Genomic DNA, 18,214 nt, shown 5'->3' with positions numbered 1-18,214 from the left:
AGCCAGGAAAGGTTAAAAGCAGAGGAAAGGAGAGCTGAAAAGGAAAGAGCAGAACAGGAACGAGAACTCGAGGAAAGGAGAGCTGAAAAGGAAAGAGCAGAACAGGAACGAGAACTCGAGGAGAGAAGAGCAGAGGAAAGGAGAGCTGAAGGAGTTAAAGGAACGTGACATGGAGTGTCAGAGGGAAATTGAACTCAAGAAGTTGGAATTAATGGGAGAACGGGGAGAGGTCGCATCCATGCCGGCTAGTTCGACAACTAGTCAGAACACTTGGGATGTTAGTAGGCATGTGAGGCTGGTTCCACCCTTCAATGAAAAGGAGGTAGCCAAGTTTTTTTTACACTTTGAGAAAGTGGCTCAAATGCTAAAATGGCTTGTGGAGTCCTGGACTATGTTAGTGCAAAGTGTTCTGGTGGGTAAAGCTCAAGATATATTTTCGGCTTTACCAATTGACACATGTACAGATTATGAGGAAGTGAAGAAAGCCATTCTCAAAGCCTATGAATTGGTCCCTGAAGCTTACCGGCAAAAATTCCGGAATGCCAGGAAGAGGGAGAGCGAGACCCATGTGGAGTTTGCCAGAATGAAGGAAACCATGTTTGATCGGTGGTGCGACTCGAAAGGGGTTGGAAAGGACTTCAAACTGTTGCGACAATTGATCTTGGTGGAGGAATTCAAACAGTGTGTCCACGCGGACATTAAAGTACATCTGGAGGAAAATAAGGTACCAGAGTTGTATGGGGCAGCAACCGTGGCAGATGACTATGCCTTGACACACAGGATGGGGTTCCATAAATCTAACTTCCCGCCTAGAGTTCGCCAGGAGAGTTATGATACATCCGGTGCGGAGAACGAAGATTCATGGGGGCGGCCTAGAGATGACTATGAGGACAGATCGGATACCGCGACTCTTAGGGATCAGAAGTCTACAGTTCCAAGACGGACTTATCTTCCGGGGGGCTCGAGGCAGATCACGAGTTTTTCCTCCGGGCCTACTTGCGCTTTTTGCAAGAAACCTGGGCACTTGATGTCCCAATGTTATGCCCTGGAAAGGAAAAATCAGGAGTGGAGTCAGATTAGTACAACTCCGAATGCATTGGCAAATGTGAGAAATCGTCCTTGGAGGACAGTGCCTTGTGAAGGTTCCCATGCCAAAGTTATGGCATCACAGAACAACCTTGTTCCAGGGGGTTACCAACCTTTTATTTCGGAGGGGTTTGTGTCACTGGATGGAGACTTGACTAACCAGATACCTGTTATGGTATTGAGGGACACAGGAGCACATCAATCTTTGATGCTTGAGGGCATTTTGCCATTGTCAGAGAAGATGGCAACTGGTGTTAGTGTTCTTTTACAGGGGGTTGGTGGCTAAGTTAAAGCCCCACTTCATGTCATCCATTTGACGTCGGATTTGGTGTCAAGACCGGTCACCGTAGGGTTACAAGCCACTCTACCTGTAGAGGGAATATCTTTTGTTATCGGGAATGATTTGGCCGGTGGTCAAGTTTCTGGTAACCCGATGTTTGTTGAAAAGCCTAGCAGGAAAAATAACACTGCACAGTTAGAGCCGAAGATTCCGGGTATCTTTCCATCCGGTGCCACGACTCGTGATATGGGTAGGAGGCGCTCTGAAGAGAAGGAGAAGGTACTGACGTCACGCTTGGCACAGACACGTCTTGTCAAGTACCCCTGAAACTAAATGTCAGCACACACGAGTCATGAATGGAGGCAATGTTGGCAAGCTCTTTGTAGGTGGACTGAACTTCAAAACAAAGGAAGTTGTTTTGGATTCTGTCTTCGGCCAATATGGACCACTCTTGGAAGTGAGGCTGATAAAAGATAGGGAGACGCAAAAGTCAAGAGGGTTTGGCTTTGTCACGTTTGAAAACACAAAGAATGCCAAAGATGCAGAAAAGGATTTGAATGGCAAGGATTTGGATGGTCGGACCATAACAGTAGAGAAGGCAGGCCATAGGCATCGAGGGGGCTACAGAGGAGGAAAACGTGGAGGTAGTTTCAGGGGTGGCTATGGCTCCCGGGGTGGGAGTAGTAGTTTTGGTGGTGGCCGCAGTCGGTATTGCTATGGAGGCTCCCAGTGTTACGGCAGCTCCCGAAGGGATGATTTATCAGGGTAGTGGCCGAGAAGGAGACCGCTATTCACCTGACTACAGCGACAAGCATTCCAACCATGATTATTATGAAAGTTAGGAAAAGTTGAAGCACTGAATGCTGCGGAGCAGCCGAGCCAAGATTCCTACACGGATTAACCGTGAACTCCACGTTCTTAAAGGCGTCCATGTAGTGAACTTTCCTACACGGATTAACCGCGAACTCCACGTTCCTAAAGGCATCCATGTAGTGAACTTTCCTACACGGATTAACCGTGAACTCCACGTTCCTAAAGGCGTCCATGTAGTGAATACTTCCAGGCCTCACCACCCAACCACCATTAAACCTGGCTCTCAGCTCAGCTTCCCTAAAAAAGTGCTACAGATTTGCTTGACTTTGGATTTTTGATCACCACCCCTTAACCTTCATTCAAAATAAAACCAGAGGTTGATGAGATGGAGTTTGGCTTTACAGGAGTTCAACTTGGAAATTGAGCATGTAAAGGGTGTCGTGAAAATGCATTAAAGATGAACCCAGGTGTGATGCTCGCTTAAACCACTGAGAGGCGTCTATAAGATCTCGGACGTCCGCGACTTCGGGCCACTCCTGCGACATTATTCTATGACATGTAGACTCGGATGGTATGTACCCTTTCATATTCTTGGCTTGCTTGCTTCGACCAATATTATCGATCCTTCCTATATGATGCCACGATCCTGATATATATTGCATGATTGTATTTTACAGGATGATGCCAGAGATCTGATTGTTATTAAACCTACCTATGGGACAAAGTTGTGGACTTGGTTGATTTTCACGACACTTAATAACAATCAATCTACCGTCCACTCGAGGACACGAGGCGGACATGGCGGGACACAAGATGATCCAGGTGCCGCAATTTTCCGCCGACCCACAATCCACGGATTCGGCCTCGGAGCTGACGCATTGGCTAAAGTCCCTGGACAATCAGTTCAAAGCCCAGGACGCCGATGTCACTGAAGAAACAAAATTACAGGTACTGCAAACTAAAGTACACCACACTGTCTACAGGGGAATCAAACAGTGTACGACGTTCAATGCAGCGGTGGCGGAGCTAAAACGGATTTACATTAAGAAGCAAAGCGTGGTCTATTCTCGGCATCTGCTCGCCAAGCGGACTCAACAGCCCACAGAGTCGCTAGACCACTACGCACAAGAGCTGCGACGTCTGCTCGCTGAGAGTGCCCAAGAGGTGCGGACACACGAGCAAGTCCAGGACGACCTTGTACGTGATTCTTTTGTCTCAGGAATCGGGTCTTCTACAGTTAGACAGAGGCTTCTTGAAGTTGAGGACTTGACGTTCACGGAAGCTTTACGGCTGGCTCACATCTACACTACAGCTCGTGAACAATCTGACGCTTACGATCACACGCGCGTCACTGCGGGGATTTCTCGTCAAGCCCGGCCGGAGAGAGCTACCGCCGACGACCCAGAAGCCGATGCGGCATCCCTGCCGGAACCCCTGATTTCTCCCGAGGAGGACCCTGATTCCGGTTTGGCTGCAGCTGCAGCTGCGGGTCCAAAGCCCGGACGAAATGCTACGTGCTATTTCTGCGGGAATCGACAGCATCCCCGGTCGGCGTGCCCGGCTCGGGAGGCGATATGTCATCTGTGTTCAACAAAAGGGCATTTTGCAAAAGTGTGCCGAAAAGCTGTGCGGGGCAAACGAACACGCGCGACAATGAATGTGCTTATCGCCGGGCCAAAGGGCCAAGCACAGAGAGGGGTGCCTCACCCGCCTTTGATGAGCGGCGTACCTCCTCGTGGGCCCCTGGCTGTGCGCGCGACATTGGTGAGATTCAACGGGCCGCCAAAACAAATGGCGCAAATACACCCGAACGCGGAGCGACTGTCCTTGGCTGGTATCCGAACGTCTCATGATGGCTGTGAGATCCGCGCTACTCTAGCGCCATCCGAAGGCTGCTCATACGCACTACAAGCTCCTGTTTTGGCACGGAAGACTGCAGATGGCTTTCAAACTACGCGCATGACACGAGCACCCTCCGGAGGCTGCTTGAACAAACGGAGAACTGCAGCTGGTGTCGGATCTACACGCGAGGCGCGATCGTCTTGCTCTGATGGCTCGGCGTCTGCCGGACCACCTGGCCTGGCTCAGGCCATCGTCCCTCTTATGATCGAGGAAATTTTTGCACGGGCTCTCATCAATACAGGGTCCACGGATAGTTATATCGATCATCGACTGGTGCAAAAGCATGGATGGCCGATTCTCGGGACATGCCGTCGGATCTTTATGGCCTCCCAAGGGCTTAGGCTCAACACAAAAGGCGAATGTCGATTGAAGCTTGTGATAAAGGGACGCATGTTTCCAGATGTACATCTCATGGTCTTGCCTGCTCTATGTGCTGATATCTTGTTAGGACACGACTTTTTTAAGCGACACGGACGATTGGAAATGGAATTTGGTGGTACTGATACGCTGGCTGTTTGTGTACTCGCAGGGATGGAGATTGAGCCTCTGTCGCTGTTCCCCAATATGACCACGGACTGCACACCGGTAGCGGTAAAATCACGGCGCTACTCCCGAGCTGACGCGCAATTCATTGCGGAAGAGACAGCCCAGCTCTTAAAGGAAGGTATCATAGAACCTAGCCGGTCGCCGTGGCGGGCACTGGTCTTAGTGGTGCGAAGTGAGGCGCATCGCAAACGAATGGTAATCGACTATTCGCAGACGATTAATCGATTTGCACAGCTGTACGCCTACCCCCTCCCGGGAATGGACGCCTTGGTTCGCCAGGTTGCCCAGTACTCAGTCTACAGCACTCTCGATCTACGCAGTGCGTATCATCAGATCCCCATCATTCAGGCAGACCGCATCTATACCGCGTTTGAATCAGGTCAAAGGTTATACCAGTTCACCCGACTACCTTTTGGGGTGACGAACGGGGTTTCCTGTTTTCAGAGGGCTATGGACGACCTCATCGCTAAGGAGAACTTGACCGATGTCTTTGTATATCTGGACAATCTTACGGTTTGTGGGCATGACCAGGGGCATCATGATGCGAATCTGAAGCGCTTCCTCGAGGTCGCGCAGAGGTATCGTTTAACCACGAATGAGGCTAAATGTCGTTACTCCATGCGTAAGATAGATCTTCTGGGGTACACCGTGACCCACGGCTCTGTTGCTCTTGATAAGGAGCGTCTGCGACCCTTGCTCGATATGGCCCCGCCCTGCGATCGAGCTTCGCTGAAGCGTGCTCTCGTCTCGGGCTGTTCGCCCATTATTCTAAGTGGGTGCAAAATATCTCTGCGAAACTCCGCCCACTTGTGGCCTGCGACGCGTTCCCCATGAGCCCAGCCGCCTTGGCTGCCTTGGCTGCCTTTAGGGGCCTTAAGGACGACATCGCTGGCGCCGCTGTGGCGACGATCGACGAGAGCAAATCTTTTGTCTTAGAAAGTGATGCCTCGGATCATGCGATGGCGGCGACTCTCTCCCAGGGGGGGGCGCCCTGTGGCTTTCTTTTCGCGGACTCTCACCTCCGCTGAGCGGAGGCATTCGTCTGTCGAAAAGGAAGCGTACGCGATCGTCGAGTCGATTCGGCGATGGCGTTCGTACTTGCTCGGGCGATGCTTCCAAATCATCACAGACCAACAAAGCGTGGCGTTTATGTACGACACCTTACATGCCCAACGCATAAAGAATGAGAAAATCACTCGCTGGCGTATCGAACTCGCCGACTTCTGCTACACCATCAAATATCGCCCGGGGAAGGATAACCTGGTCGCCGACGCCTTATCAAGGCCGGCTACGTGTGCGGGTCTCATAACTTTGGAGGGTCTGCGCGCTTTGCATGACACTATGTGTCATCCTGGGGAGACGCGTTTTGCTCATTTCGTGCGTCGTGGTAATCTGCCGTACTCGATTGAGGACATCCGCCGGATCTGCCGCGACTGCGCTGTATGTGCTGTATGTGCGGAACTCAAACCGCGTTTTTACAACCCTCCCATGGGGACGCTGGTCAGGGCTACTAGACCGTGGGAGAGATTGGCGATGGATTTCAAAGGCCCACTGCCGGTGTCGAGTAACTCTCGTTATCTGCTCACTATCGTTGATGAGTACTCGCGATTCCCTTTCGCTTATACGTGCGCAGATATGACGGCTGCCACAGTCATACGGTGCCTGCAGAATTTGTTTTCTATGTTTGGGTATCCGGCCTACGTGCATACAGATCGGGGTGCGGTGTTCCTGTCCCAGGAAGTGAGGTGCTTCTTGCTCCAGAATAATGTCGCTTCGAGTTACACCACACCGTACAGGCCGCAGGCGAATGGGCAGGTCGAACGCTTCAATGGGTTCATATGGAGGGCCGTTATGCTAAGCCTCAGGACCCTCGGCCGGGGCCTAGATAAATGGGCTTCGTCGCTACCTGCGGCGCTGAATTCGACCAGGGCTCTACTATGTACGGCCACCAACCAGACTCCTCACAAAAGACTGTTCCACCACCCTAGAAGCTCGGGTAGTATCCGATCTTTACCCAGTTGGCTCGATGAGCCGGGGACGGCTTATCTCAAACGTGCGGTTCGCACGAGCAAGTACGATCCCCCTTAGTGGATAAGGTGCAGGTACTCCAGGCTAATCCCGAGCATGCTCGTGTGATGACGGCAGATGGACGTGAGTCCACTGTCTCCGTACGCCATCTCGCCCCTTGTGGGGTCATCGACCCTTATAGGGATATCGACGAACCGATTTACGAGTCTATGGACTCTCCCGAAGCTCCCACTATGGAGCATCTGCCGTCCCTCCCCTCGCCAGATACACCCCCGACTGAAGGCTCTGAGGTGCCCCCTCCGACACCTGCTTCCAGCAGCTACTCCGATGCAGGGGACTCCGGGCTTGGGGATGTCGTACCCGGTAGTTTCCGTACCCATGCTGGCAGGATAATTTGCCGCCCTGACCGCTACGGATGGCCGACTGACATGGATTGACATTCCTAATCAATTAATGCTGACGCACGCTTGATTCCTGCCTAGCGGCAGTGTAGTTCTAACGGTGGGGAGAATGTAGTGGAAATGCATTAAAGATGAACCCAGGTGTGATGCTCGCTTAAACCACTGAGAGGCGTCTATAAGATCTCGGACGTCCGCGACTTCGGGCCACTCCTGCGACATTATTCTATGACATGTAGACTCGGATGGTATGTACCCTTTCATATTCTAGGCTTGCTTGCTTCGACCAATATTATCAATCCTTCCTATATGATGCCACAATCCTGATATATATTGCATGATTGTATTTTACAGGATGATGCCAGAGATCTGATTGTTATTAAACCTACCTATGGGACAAAGTTGTGGACTTGGTTGATTTTCACGACAAAGGGCACGGACAATGTCGTTGCGGATGCTTTGTCCAGAGTTAACTAACTTTGGAAAAATCTGTATGTTGTTTGAAGTTTTGTTGCTTTATTTTTGGGAAATATTGATTATCGTTGCTCATGGGAATCGATGATTTGGGTGTGAGCTTACTTTTGTTTGTTGGAAGAGTTTTGCCTACAAAGAAAGTTTTCACTATGTTCAAACTTTCTTTCTTGAGGGGGGGGAAGTGTTACAGATTCGTCACTTCCGTTGGGGTGGTTTTTCATCCACTGTAAATATTTCTGATTCCATGTACTATTATTGTGTTCAAAAGGTTTATTGTTCATGAACTATTTTCAAAAGGTAAAAAAGTTAATGTTAAAAGGGAACAGGAAACCGGATCGGGAACCAGACGACGAGGAAGAGGAAGAGAAAAAAAGAGGGCGTAGCGAAAGAGTCGGAGAAGAAGCGGGTTGCTTTGCGGTCGGGATCGAACGTTGTCAAGCAAGAGTCACGTACTTGAGATTTCTTGGGAAAACGGAATTCCTGCGATAAAGTTGTCATCGCTGTGACTGATCATCCTGCGTGTCAGGTTTGGCGTTAGATTCCGAAGAATCATCGCCGGGTTGTTGCGACTCGAGGACGAGCCGTCGGCCATTTTGACTCGCGCGCTTCGCGCGTCGAGCAAACTTTCCTTGCCTCGTCAGCCGTTTCCACCGTTTTCAGACGTATCTGTGGTGTGTGTGTGTGCACCGAGGCTTTTGACGATTCCTTTGCGGCTCGCCGACGGTGAACAGTGAAAGTGCATACCTGGAGGGCGCCTTTGGATTTCCCAGTCGCTGCGAGTGCGCCTTTGTGCCGCTGTAACCGCGTGACCCTTTTCCCCGCTTTGGCCACGTGCGCCTTTGTGCCGTTTTGGGCGGCGTGACTGTGCCCGTCATCTGAACGAGATTCTGGTTTCGATTCGACATCGTTCCGTTGATCACTGGAGGGGATAAACTCTTAGCTCGAATTCGGCAATATAGAGACATTGGGGAATGTTCTTTTTCACTCACTTGGAGCACAGTGAGTTACCTTATGCATGCTACCATCATAAGAGATATTGATTGTACTGTGGATTGCTATTAATGTTGTACTGTTATTCTTGTGTGATTTTTAATACAATATTTGTTTGTATTATTGGTGTTGGTATTATTTGCAATTGGTGTGGTTTCACCATTGTTTTCTTTGACACAGGATAACATATTTTTCTGCCGTGACTTCTTTCGGGGCTCGGAGGTACACCGTGACCAGGGGGTCGGGGAGGAGCACGTAACAATACATACATACACATACATACATACATACATACATACATACATACATACATTGGATGGACAGACGAATGCTGTTCCAGATGGCATTGTCCTATGGGCTACGCCGTAACAAGCAAGTGAACAGATAAAAAGGAAAGAGGAGAGGAGAGAAGGGAAGGGAAGGAAAAAAAACCACACAAACCTGCAAGTTGAACAAACCTGCAATAAACACAGTAACCTGAAAATAAGATGGTAGGGTTAATGGGGGTAGATAGGATCGTGTATAGGGAAGAGGAATCATACAAGATAGTGTGGTGCAATGCCTGCTAGAAGCCATGGAGGGAAGTGGGATTGAATAACCTCAAGGTGGTTGGCAACAAGCCCAGAAGTTTGAGACCGATAGGTGGGCACATTTGACAATCCTTCAGCGGAGACAAGGTGAGAATGAGAGATCTGTGAGGATTGAACGATGTACTATTTATTAGATCAGCAACTAATAATTTCCAGATCACCAGAGTGATGCAGCTACTGTCTGCTTGTCAGTGAGATGGGGTACTGTATGGAACAATAGGGTGATGTCTGCAAAAAAGGAAGAAAGGTATTTCCAGAGAATCGGAGAGGCTCTTTATGTAGATGAGGAACTTTGGGGTGATCCAGCCCCCACCGAGTTTTTTTATATTTTTATTGTGCTATTTATTGCGCCGTACATTTCATCCAGGATTCCGTGTTGTGTGCCTTGTGGGTATTTTAATTATTTATTTTATTCCAAAATTTATTTATTCCAATATGTCTGGTTTCTGCCATCTTTCCCACGTGGACCAATTTGGTTAATTGAAAATCTCTAGAGGGAAAGAAATTAATTAGGTTAATTCTATTATTTGGCTAATCATGCATATGTGCAAGAACAGAGGCAAGTCACACTTCCACTTGGGTGGTGCATTGTCCAAATTTCACCTTAAGCTGGCTATCCTTGGGACATAAATTCCCAGTATGTCGAGTTCACCTCTAATTGCTTGTGGTTTTGGGTGGGAGCTGTACACATGACGATCAACTAAAGAAGGTTAATGTGCTCTTCATTAATATTTTGTACAGCATATTTCAGGCTACGTTTAGTTTTAACATGTTGAAAGGGATCTGGTTGACAACAACAACAACAACAACAGGCATTTAAAGGCCATTTTCCCTGCTAGAGCGGGGGTTAGCCTTGCGGGCCCCATGACAATCTTCTCCATTTTGCCCTATTTTCTGCATCCCCCCTTGGTAACCCCCTTGCCCGCATTTCTTCTTCCACCATCTTTAGCCAAGTCTTTCTCGGTCTTTCCAGTCCTCTACTTCTTTCTACATTCATTTCCATCACTCTTCTCAACCAGTCACTTTCATCCTTCCTCAACACATGACCAAACCATCTCAACCTGTTTCTGGCCTATAGGTCATTTCTGAAATGGATCTGGTCTATCGGGGTAAAATGAATAGATCAGAATACTTATTTCATAGTAGAATGTACTGGTTAGCACAAGTGTGGCATAATTTGCATGAAAGATAAATCATGTCAAGCACATGTTTAGAATGATTTAGTCCCCCACCCACATGATTGTATCTATTCCCCGCCTCCCCCCCCCCCCCCTCCCCCTACATTATTGAGCCTTTCCTGTCGTTTATCTGTCCTTTTATGGTATTTCCTCCCCATAATGACCAATGAGCATGACCCTTGGCACGATCACAAGGTCAGCGCAAGACCAGCAGATGAGCTGAGACTATGTCTATACAAGGATATCTGTCAGACTATGCTGTCCAATAAGCACGCCTCATGTCCTTGAATGGGTCCTGTGGGGATTCTAAAAATGCGGAGCGTGCTGTGTTAATGTCATGGCGTCTGCGGTGAGTCTTTGCAGTCCGTAGCGGCAAACGTGGCAGTGAATGTGAACGTGGCAGCGGTGTCCAGTCTTCGTGGTCTGCTGCCAGCCCTTGCTACTTCATCTGTGGGTTGCTGCTGCACGGGCTACTGCTGGAGAGAGGCCGTGAGCCGAGATCCGCACCGAACCGCTGCGAGCATGTAGATGACGAAGCCACACTGGGTGCACGAGCAGTGCTGTTCAGACGTTTCTTTGTCTTGTCAGACCCTGCTGAGTCTCGTGTTCTCCCCTGAATGAAAAGATGTAGTATTTCCTAAGCCTTTGTGGTTTTGGGATGCAGTCTTATTTAATTGATCACTGCTACGTGGCTGAGCTTTCTTCCATTTTTCCCATTTCTTCTGTAAACAAATTTCCATGGTCATCGGAAGTGGGTTCTACATCGTATAAAAATTGGCTGATTAACCCGTTAGACGGGCAGATTGGGTTCGCACTTACGCTCTCAATGTGGATCGTCAAGGAGCTCTGCTCGGCTAGTCCTGTCGGCGATTCTGCCGCTGTCATATTCGGAGACGCTGATACACGCCAAATTAATCCGGCAGATGCAGAGACCTTTTTGTCACATACTGACTGGGCGGCGTGACAAACCACGCAACCGCAACAATATTAAAAAAACGAGTCCACACTCACAAGCTGGAGGGCCAGTAGTATCAGACTCCTCAACAGCAGCATATGAGTCCTCTTCTTCATCGCTTTTCATACATTCTTGAGAAGGTGAAGGGACAAAGCAATGGCAGCATTCTACTTCCGCTGCAATTGAAATGGAATCAAAACTAAGCAACTGCAGACAGTGACATTTGAAGTAAAAATGTCAACGTCTTTCATCATGGAAGATAAAAAGGATTTAGGCCCTCAAGGAAAGGGGGAGGCGAGTGGGACAAAAAAAAAAAAACCACAAAAACATGCACATCACTGTTCCTAAAACACAGGATGTTACTAATTCCAATAGTATTAACAATTAAATGGAGAGACTAATGCGTTTTGTGTACAAGGAAAGAGTGGATGAAAATACACTCAGTTAAGCTATCCGAGCTCCATAATGATTTGATCATCAACAGAAACCATTTATTATTGTGCGCCATGGCAAAGTGAATCACACAATCCAAAATACTGTTACGTTTGTGGGTATTGTAATGACATACCATAGTGAAGATAGGAATGTGTAAATTAGCATGGGCCGTGTGATGCGAAGCACAAGAACCTCGATGTAACTAAGTAGGGAATCTGCAGAGAATAAGATCGTATATGTGTTTCCATTCAAGGGGTGGAGCTATGCTAATTGGGTAGGGATTAAGGATAATCCCCAGTGTACAATTGCCCTCCTGTGATTTCCACCCGCTTTAATTTTATCAAAAAATGCCGCAATTACAACAACGGCCATCGCACCGTCATGCCGACAGAGACCCGAACATTTTCCGGTCAGCAAGTAAACCCCGCCCAGCCGAACATTCCCGAAAGGTAGCGAGACTCCACCTTGATGACTCGGAACGGAGAAACCACGCCCCGATATTCGTGACTGGTTAAGGAGCTATGGAATGATGTAATGTGACATCAGGATTGGTCGGGGAGTGATGTCAGCGAGGGACAAAGGAGGACGAATCCCAACCCCCCCTCTCCCCTCGCTCTCTCTTGGTCCTGGCTGTGTGGCGAACAGTTGCATTGTTGGCTCTCTCGCTTGGTCCTGGCTGTGTGGCGAATGGTCACATTGTTGGCTCTCTGGTACTGGCAGTGAATCGAGCGGTCGCAGCATTTTTAGCTCTCTCTGGCGGTCACATTTTTGGCTCATGTGCGCTTGTGGCAAAAGACTGAACAAGAGCGGTTCAGGGGTAGTTGGCATCGCAAGGAAGAGAATCGGTGTGGGTGGTGGACTGGGTCTGCGTTGCTTCCCCGGGACGGCAGAGGGACTCGCAGGAGAACCGGCTGCGAGAAGTACCTCACATTGGGACGACAAGGAGCGCAACTCCGTGCCAGTTTGTGCGCTTCCCGCACGGTGGTTTGGAGGCGATGAACGCCAAGACCCTTGTTGAGACCAGAGTTAAGTGCCGGCCGGCAAAAACATAATTTATTTTTACTTTCATTTTCCCCTTGTTTGTATAAGAGTCTGATGGAGACCTCTCAAATTATGAAATAGTGTTTACCTCGCATTCATTTATATCGTCTCACAATTATTTCATTAAATTTATTATTTGCTGCATTTTACTTTTGTGTCGTGTCTGTTTACTTGTTTGTGTGTTCGAGTAAGAAAACCCTGTGGTGGCCGTCCAATTATATAAGTATTCGGGCCTTTCCCACGCGCACGAAAAGATAATCCTGCCAAGTTCGAAATCGGCTATCTGTCCAAGGCTGGTCTTCATCGGCTATGGACTTGAAAACTGGTGTTCAGGAGTGGGATACAAACTTTCTGACATTGACAAGTGGTGTCAGTAGAGTGGGATTCGAACCTTGTGAGACACTCGGTGTCCTGGGTGTGAGTGCGACACTCGCCGAGTGCAAATTGCACTCAGCTTTTGGTCTCTAAATTTTAAACGATCGTCTTTCATCAAGAGGGAGGGCCTATTGTAGTCGAGGCCCAAATTTTATAGTTTATTTGTGTCGGGAAAGATCGCAAAGCAGCGCGTTGTCAAATTTAAAAGTATTTTTTTTGTTTTCCGAGGAAATTACACGCGTCACGCTCTGCTCTGCTCAAAAAAAACTGCTCATCACGTAATGGCAGGTTTCGTGAATGAAATGGAGGAGCAGCTAGAAGGTTCCAAAGTGCAAGGAAGCGGGTCGGGGGTAGAGTTTTATGAGGTTAGGATTGGAACCCGCCCCCCCCCCCCCCCCCACCCCGATGGACCAGGGATGCCACAGTTGATAATAATTTTGAGGGACGATTAGAGGGCAATATGAAGGGATTGGAAAACAAAATTGTTGGATTGAAGGGAGAAATGAAGAGAATGAGTGAACGATTGGAAAACAAAATTGAGAGAATGAATGAACTAATGAGTGAACAAAGGAATGCAATAAGGGAGATGAATGAACAATTGGAAGGCAAAATTGATGGAATAAGAAGAACTGGGGGAACAAATTGATAAAACTGGGGCACAGGATGGGAAATGTTTGTTGGAAGTGGACCTGGAAGGCTATCACAAGAAGGCTACCTGGGTGGATGCCAGAATGCACCAGCAGAGGGAGGAATTGGGACTTTTGCAGCACCAGGGCGGTGGTTTGGAGCAAGAGGTGAAATAATTGGAGGCCCATGTAACGGAATCAGAGCGGGTGTTGGTAAGATAAAGACCTGTGGGGGCCGAACATGATTGGGGATGGAGTGAATGAAATGGTACAGGAGCGGCCGAGCACCTTGGAAAATACCGTCAAGGGAGAGGTTGCTCGAGTCCAACAGAGTCTGGGAGATGAGTCGTCCGGTAAGCATCTCCAGGATGAGATCAAATTGACCCAGGGGACCCCACCACGAGTCCCATTTGGGCATAAAAGGTTCTGAAATTGAGCACCCACCTGGGGGGGGGGGGGGGTGCCCTGGGGGGGGGGATGTTTTCGCCCCGAGCTGATTCGGACAGGGCGAGTCGGGAAATGGAGCCTTGGAAAATGTGATCCTTTAGTGAATTTTGAACAGGTGCCCAACTGCACCTGCAGGGAGGGGCAGAAAAGCCTGAAAAAGGGGTTGTAACCTGCAGGTGCGGTTGGGTTGGGCACACGAGGCCAAAATTTTTTTAATTGAATTTAAAATCAAATTGAACTTTAAATGGGAATTTGATTTGGAACAGCCTTGGAGGGAGTTGGTTCCCGGGCTGGGTAATGCGGACCAAGAGGGGTCATTGGGGTCGGCTTCGTGGGAAATTGCCCCACTTGGAAATTTGGTTACGCAGGGCAGCTCCGGATTTGGAGGTGGGGTCTGACCATGGGTGTGGTGGTATGATCCGGGCCCCACGGGGAGTCTGGTGGAGTGTGGCATCCCTGGTCCATCGGGGTGCCGCCCGAGCAAGTGTCTCGGGCCGGCAGGGTCGCCGGACCCTGGAGGAGGTTGAAACCTCTGGGGGAGGGGTCAAAGGTGGTTACTCCTGGGCACCTGGCATGGTGCATCATGAAGACCTCTAGGGGGAGGTGTTGTCGGCCGTGCTTTGGTGGCGGCACCACGTACGGCCAATAAGGGCCTGATGTGGTGACCGCCCGGGCATGCGGCCTGGCAGCCTCTCCCTGAGACTCTGGGACAGCCAGCATGTGATGACCTGCCATGCTGTGCTGGTCTATGGATGTGGATCAATCTGCATGGACAGGAATGGTATAGCCCACTGGACAACCATTGGAACATCTGTGGAACTGATGGTGTCAGCATGATCTTCCACAGATGTTCCGTTGTGATTTATGGAATCTTGGCTTGGGAAGAGAGCCCTGGGATTAATTGGCAGACTAATTGGGGAATTACAACAAGCCTAGTATACGGGGCCATGCTCGGCTGGCAAGTGTATGGAGAAGCGCCCTTGTTTGGTGAAAATAGTGAATTGTGGAAAATCGGCATGGGTAATTTGAGGCTTAGATGTAAAATTGAGGGGGAATTTTGTGAAGCCATGGTGGACACAGGGACAGTGACACCAATATCAATCCAATTGTGTTGGACCAAAGTGTTGGAGGCTGGGACAAAATTGATAGGTGGGTTGGACAAAGCCTTAAACTGGCTACGGGGGAGACGGCTCCAATATTGGGCCGCGGGGTTGTATAGATGGAGTTTCGGGCAGTCTGGAGGTAAATGTGGTGGTATGGGTGGCCAAGGTGTGTGACCAGTGTCTTCTGGGATGGAGTCTCCTGGTGGAACATGACTGTCAACTAGACCTTGGGCGAGGTCATATGTGGTTGGGCACTGAGGGGCTGCATTTGGTCGGACTGGGGGATGACGTGGAGGTGCAGGGGACATGGCTGTGGGGATGCCATGTACTGTGACCGTGCCTCCCAGGTCCGAGGCCTTGGGAATGGCGAGTTGGCAGCACGTGCTCACCACATTGGCCAGCTTGGGCTCGTGGAGCTGTGGTCCTCACAGGGGGCTAAAGGACGGTTGGTGGGTCGCACCCTTGTGGAAACTCGTGAGCCATGTTGGCGGTTCTGTTGTTCAACTAATCCAATAGCCCTCGCACGGTAAAGGGGCAGAGCCATCGTAGCCAAGTGTAGTAGTGTAGCAGAGGTCACCGGAGAAGGCGGATCCACATGCTTGCCAGTACGGCCGGACAAAAGAAGAAATTTGGGAGAAATTGATTGTCCCCATGGGATAAATTGGGAATTTGGCGTGGTGGATGATGCTCTTGGACCCAACCAACCTGCGATGACCTGCACATAAGGTAAGGTGCCTTGATGTGTACTGTCCCAAGTGTTCGGTACTTGCTAAGAAATTGGGACATGAGTAATTTGGAGCGGGGGCGGGTGAGAGTGACGTCATGGTCGGTGAGTGGATCGGTTTGCATGTGACAAAAAGCGTGTTGTGTTGATGTTTGTCGTGTAAAAGAGTCGAGTTGTGGTTGAAGTGTGAATGTGAGGAATTCACATGTATGCAGGCCATGACAGTGAAGGAATACAAATGACATATTTTGCACTACAGTGTTTGAGAATTAAATGGCAGCGGGGGAGGAAATGCTATTGTGGATTTTGTCGGTGGGGAAGGTGTGTGTCCCCGTAGGAATGGATCAGGCTCTGGAGGAACGGTGACTGCGCCCCCCCCCCCCCCCCCTAAGGTAATATGTCGAGGCAGCCGGTGGTGTCTGGAATTGGAAACCCGTCGGAGGGGGGTCTGGTGGGTGACCAGAGGGCATGGAGACCCGTGGCGACCCGGAAGAGGCTATGAGAGCCTGAGGCCAAAAGAGCCTGGTTGGTGCGGAGACGCTCCCCGGCGGGACGTACAGCTAAGGAGCTGTTTGGCTGTCAGGGGCCGAGAGTTTAAGGGGGGAGGGGGGGTGGTGGTGAAGAAGTCACAAGTCGAGTACTTGCATTTGGACTGCGGACACCAAGGCCTGAAGCGCCTCCAATATCTTGGTTGTACGGTACCTCCCCACTGCCTAGTTGAGGATCACTCATGTGGGTAAACAGTGATATGCCATGGTCTTACAGGGTTGGAATGAGTGCTTTTGGTCATTGGGGTTTATGTGTGTGAATGTGTGGGGGGAAATCCACCAATCCATGTCACTAACCTGTACCACAAGAACAGGGCCCGCAGAAATTTGGATAAATTGGGATAGCTCCGCAGGTAACGTTAGGCATTGTGGCATCCACCGGGGAACGTGGTCCTGATAAAGGGGGATGTACAAATGTTCTTGAAATTTTATTAAGGTTTGCCGTTAAGGTAGGTTTTTGTTTGTGTCCGACATTTTTCTACCCGCCCCAGGAGCTAGGAGCGAGGAATCAATGAGTTGTACATATTTGAATTGTTGCTTAAGGGGTCTAGAACGGTAAGAACAGGTAAGCTAGCTATGGTTCGCTTCCCACAGCCCCTCCTAATTTATTTCATAGGCTAATTAGGTGTGAGTTGCTAATTGCAAAGGCTGGAATGGTAACGCCTGCATTGAACCTTGCAGGAGCTACGGTTCTGGGAGGGGTAGAGGGGTTGGGGGGTGGGTGGCTGTGGTATGTTTGTGGGGGTAGGTAATGACATACCATAGTGAAGATAGGAATGTATAAATTAATATAGTAACACGAAGAAGAAGAACCTCAATGTAACTAAGTAGGGGATCTGTGTAGAATAAGATCGTATATGTGTCTCCATTCAAGGGGTGGAACTATGCTAATTAGGTTAATTACCTCTGCCACCAAAGGTGGATGGAGGTTATGTTTTCACCCCTGTCTGTTTGTTACTTGGCACAAAAAAAAAAAAATTTCAAGTATATTGCTCACATTGCATTTGTTTGTGTGTTGTTTGTTTGTCTGTCTGCTCACTTATACTTGCCTACAGGACACAATTTAAAACCGATCTTCACGAAACTTCACCAAATGGTAGAGTTCGTGGTCTGACAAAATCCTATATATGTTTGGGGTCAAAAGGTCAACATAGGCCAAAGGTCAACCACTTTTTTCAAATTTCTAAAATCCTCAATTTTCATCCGATTGACTTGAAATTTGAATAGGATTTACATATCGGCTTACTCAATTCAACCACCAACTATTTTTGAGATCAGCGTTGGCCAAAAGGTCAACGTAGGCCGAAGGTCAGCCAATTTTTTCAAATTTCTAAAATCCTCAATTTTCATCCGATTGGCTTGAAATTTCAAAACGATTTTCATATCAGTTTACTGATACCAACCACCAACTATTTTTAAGGTCAAAATTGGCCAAAAGGTCAACATAGGCCGAATTTCTGAAAGTCAATTTTCATGCGATTAATTTAAACTTTGAAGACGGTTTGCATATCAGGTCACTGAATTCAACCACCAACTATTTTTGAGGTTAAAAGGATGCTTTACTGAGTGCCATTCCACTTTGTTCTCTTTTGCCAAGTGTCACTCTAGAAGTGATTTTTCATTTGTCTGTCTGTTTGTGAGCAAAATATCTCAAAAAGTTGTGGACGGATTCGGA

The 18,214-nt window shown here is 48.9% G+C and overlaps 1 protein-coding gene across 3 annotated transcripts in view; it reads right to left on the bottom strand.

Moving 5' to 3' along the window:
* Nucleotides 1-18,214, bottom strand: part of LOC137430718 (uncharacterized) — a 148,152-nt gene that overhangs the window by 57,913 nt on the left and 72,025 nt on the right. For 2 of the 3 annotated variants that reach the window (XM_068121497.2, XM_068121503.2), the window contains exon 6: nt 11,297-11,416. The exons of the other annotated variant lie outside the window; for it this stretch is intronic. In XM_068121497.2, the coding sequence (XP_067977598.2) occupies nt 11,297-11,416 (120 nt within the window). The remainder of the gene's footprint in view (nt 1-11,296; nt 11,417-18,214) is intronic. 3 annotated transcript variants of the gene reach the window in all.

This window comes from Myxine glutinosa, chromosome 1 (genome assembly GCF_964187855.1).
Source record: "Myxine glutinosa chromosome 1, kmMyxGlut1.1, whole genome shotgun sequence".
In the NCBI taxonomy this organism is placed as follows: Eukaryota; Metazoa; Chordata; class Myxini; order Myxiniformes; family Myxinidae; genus Myxine; species Myxine glutinosa.
The sequence above is the reverse complement of the archived record's forward strand: the minus strand, read 5'-3'. Positions and strand labels throughout refer to the sequence as shown.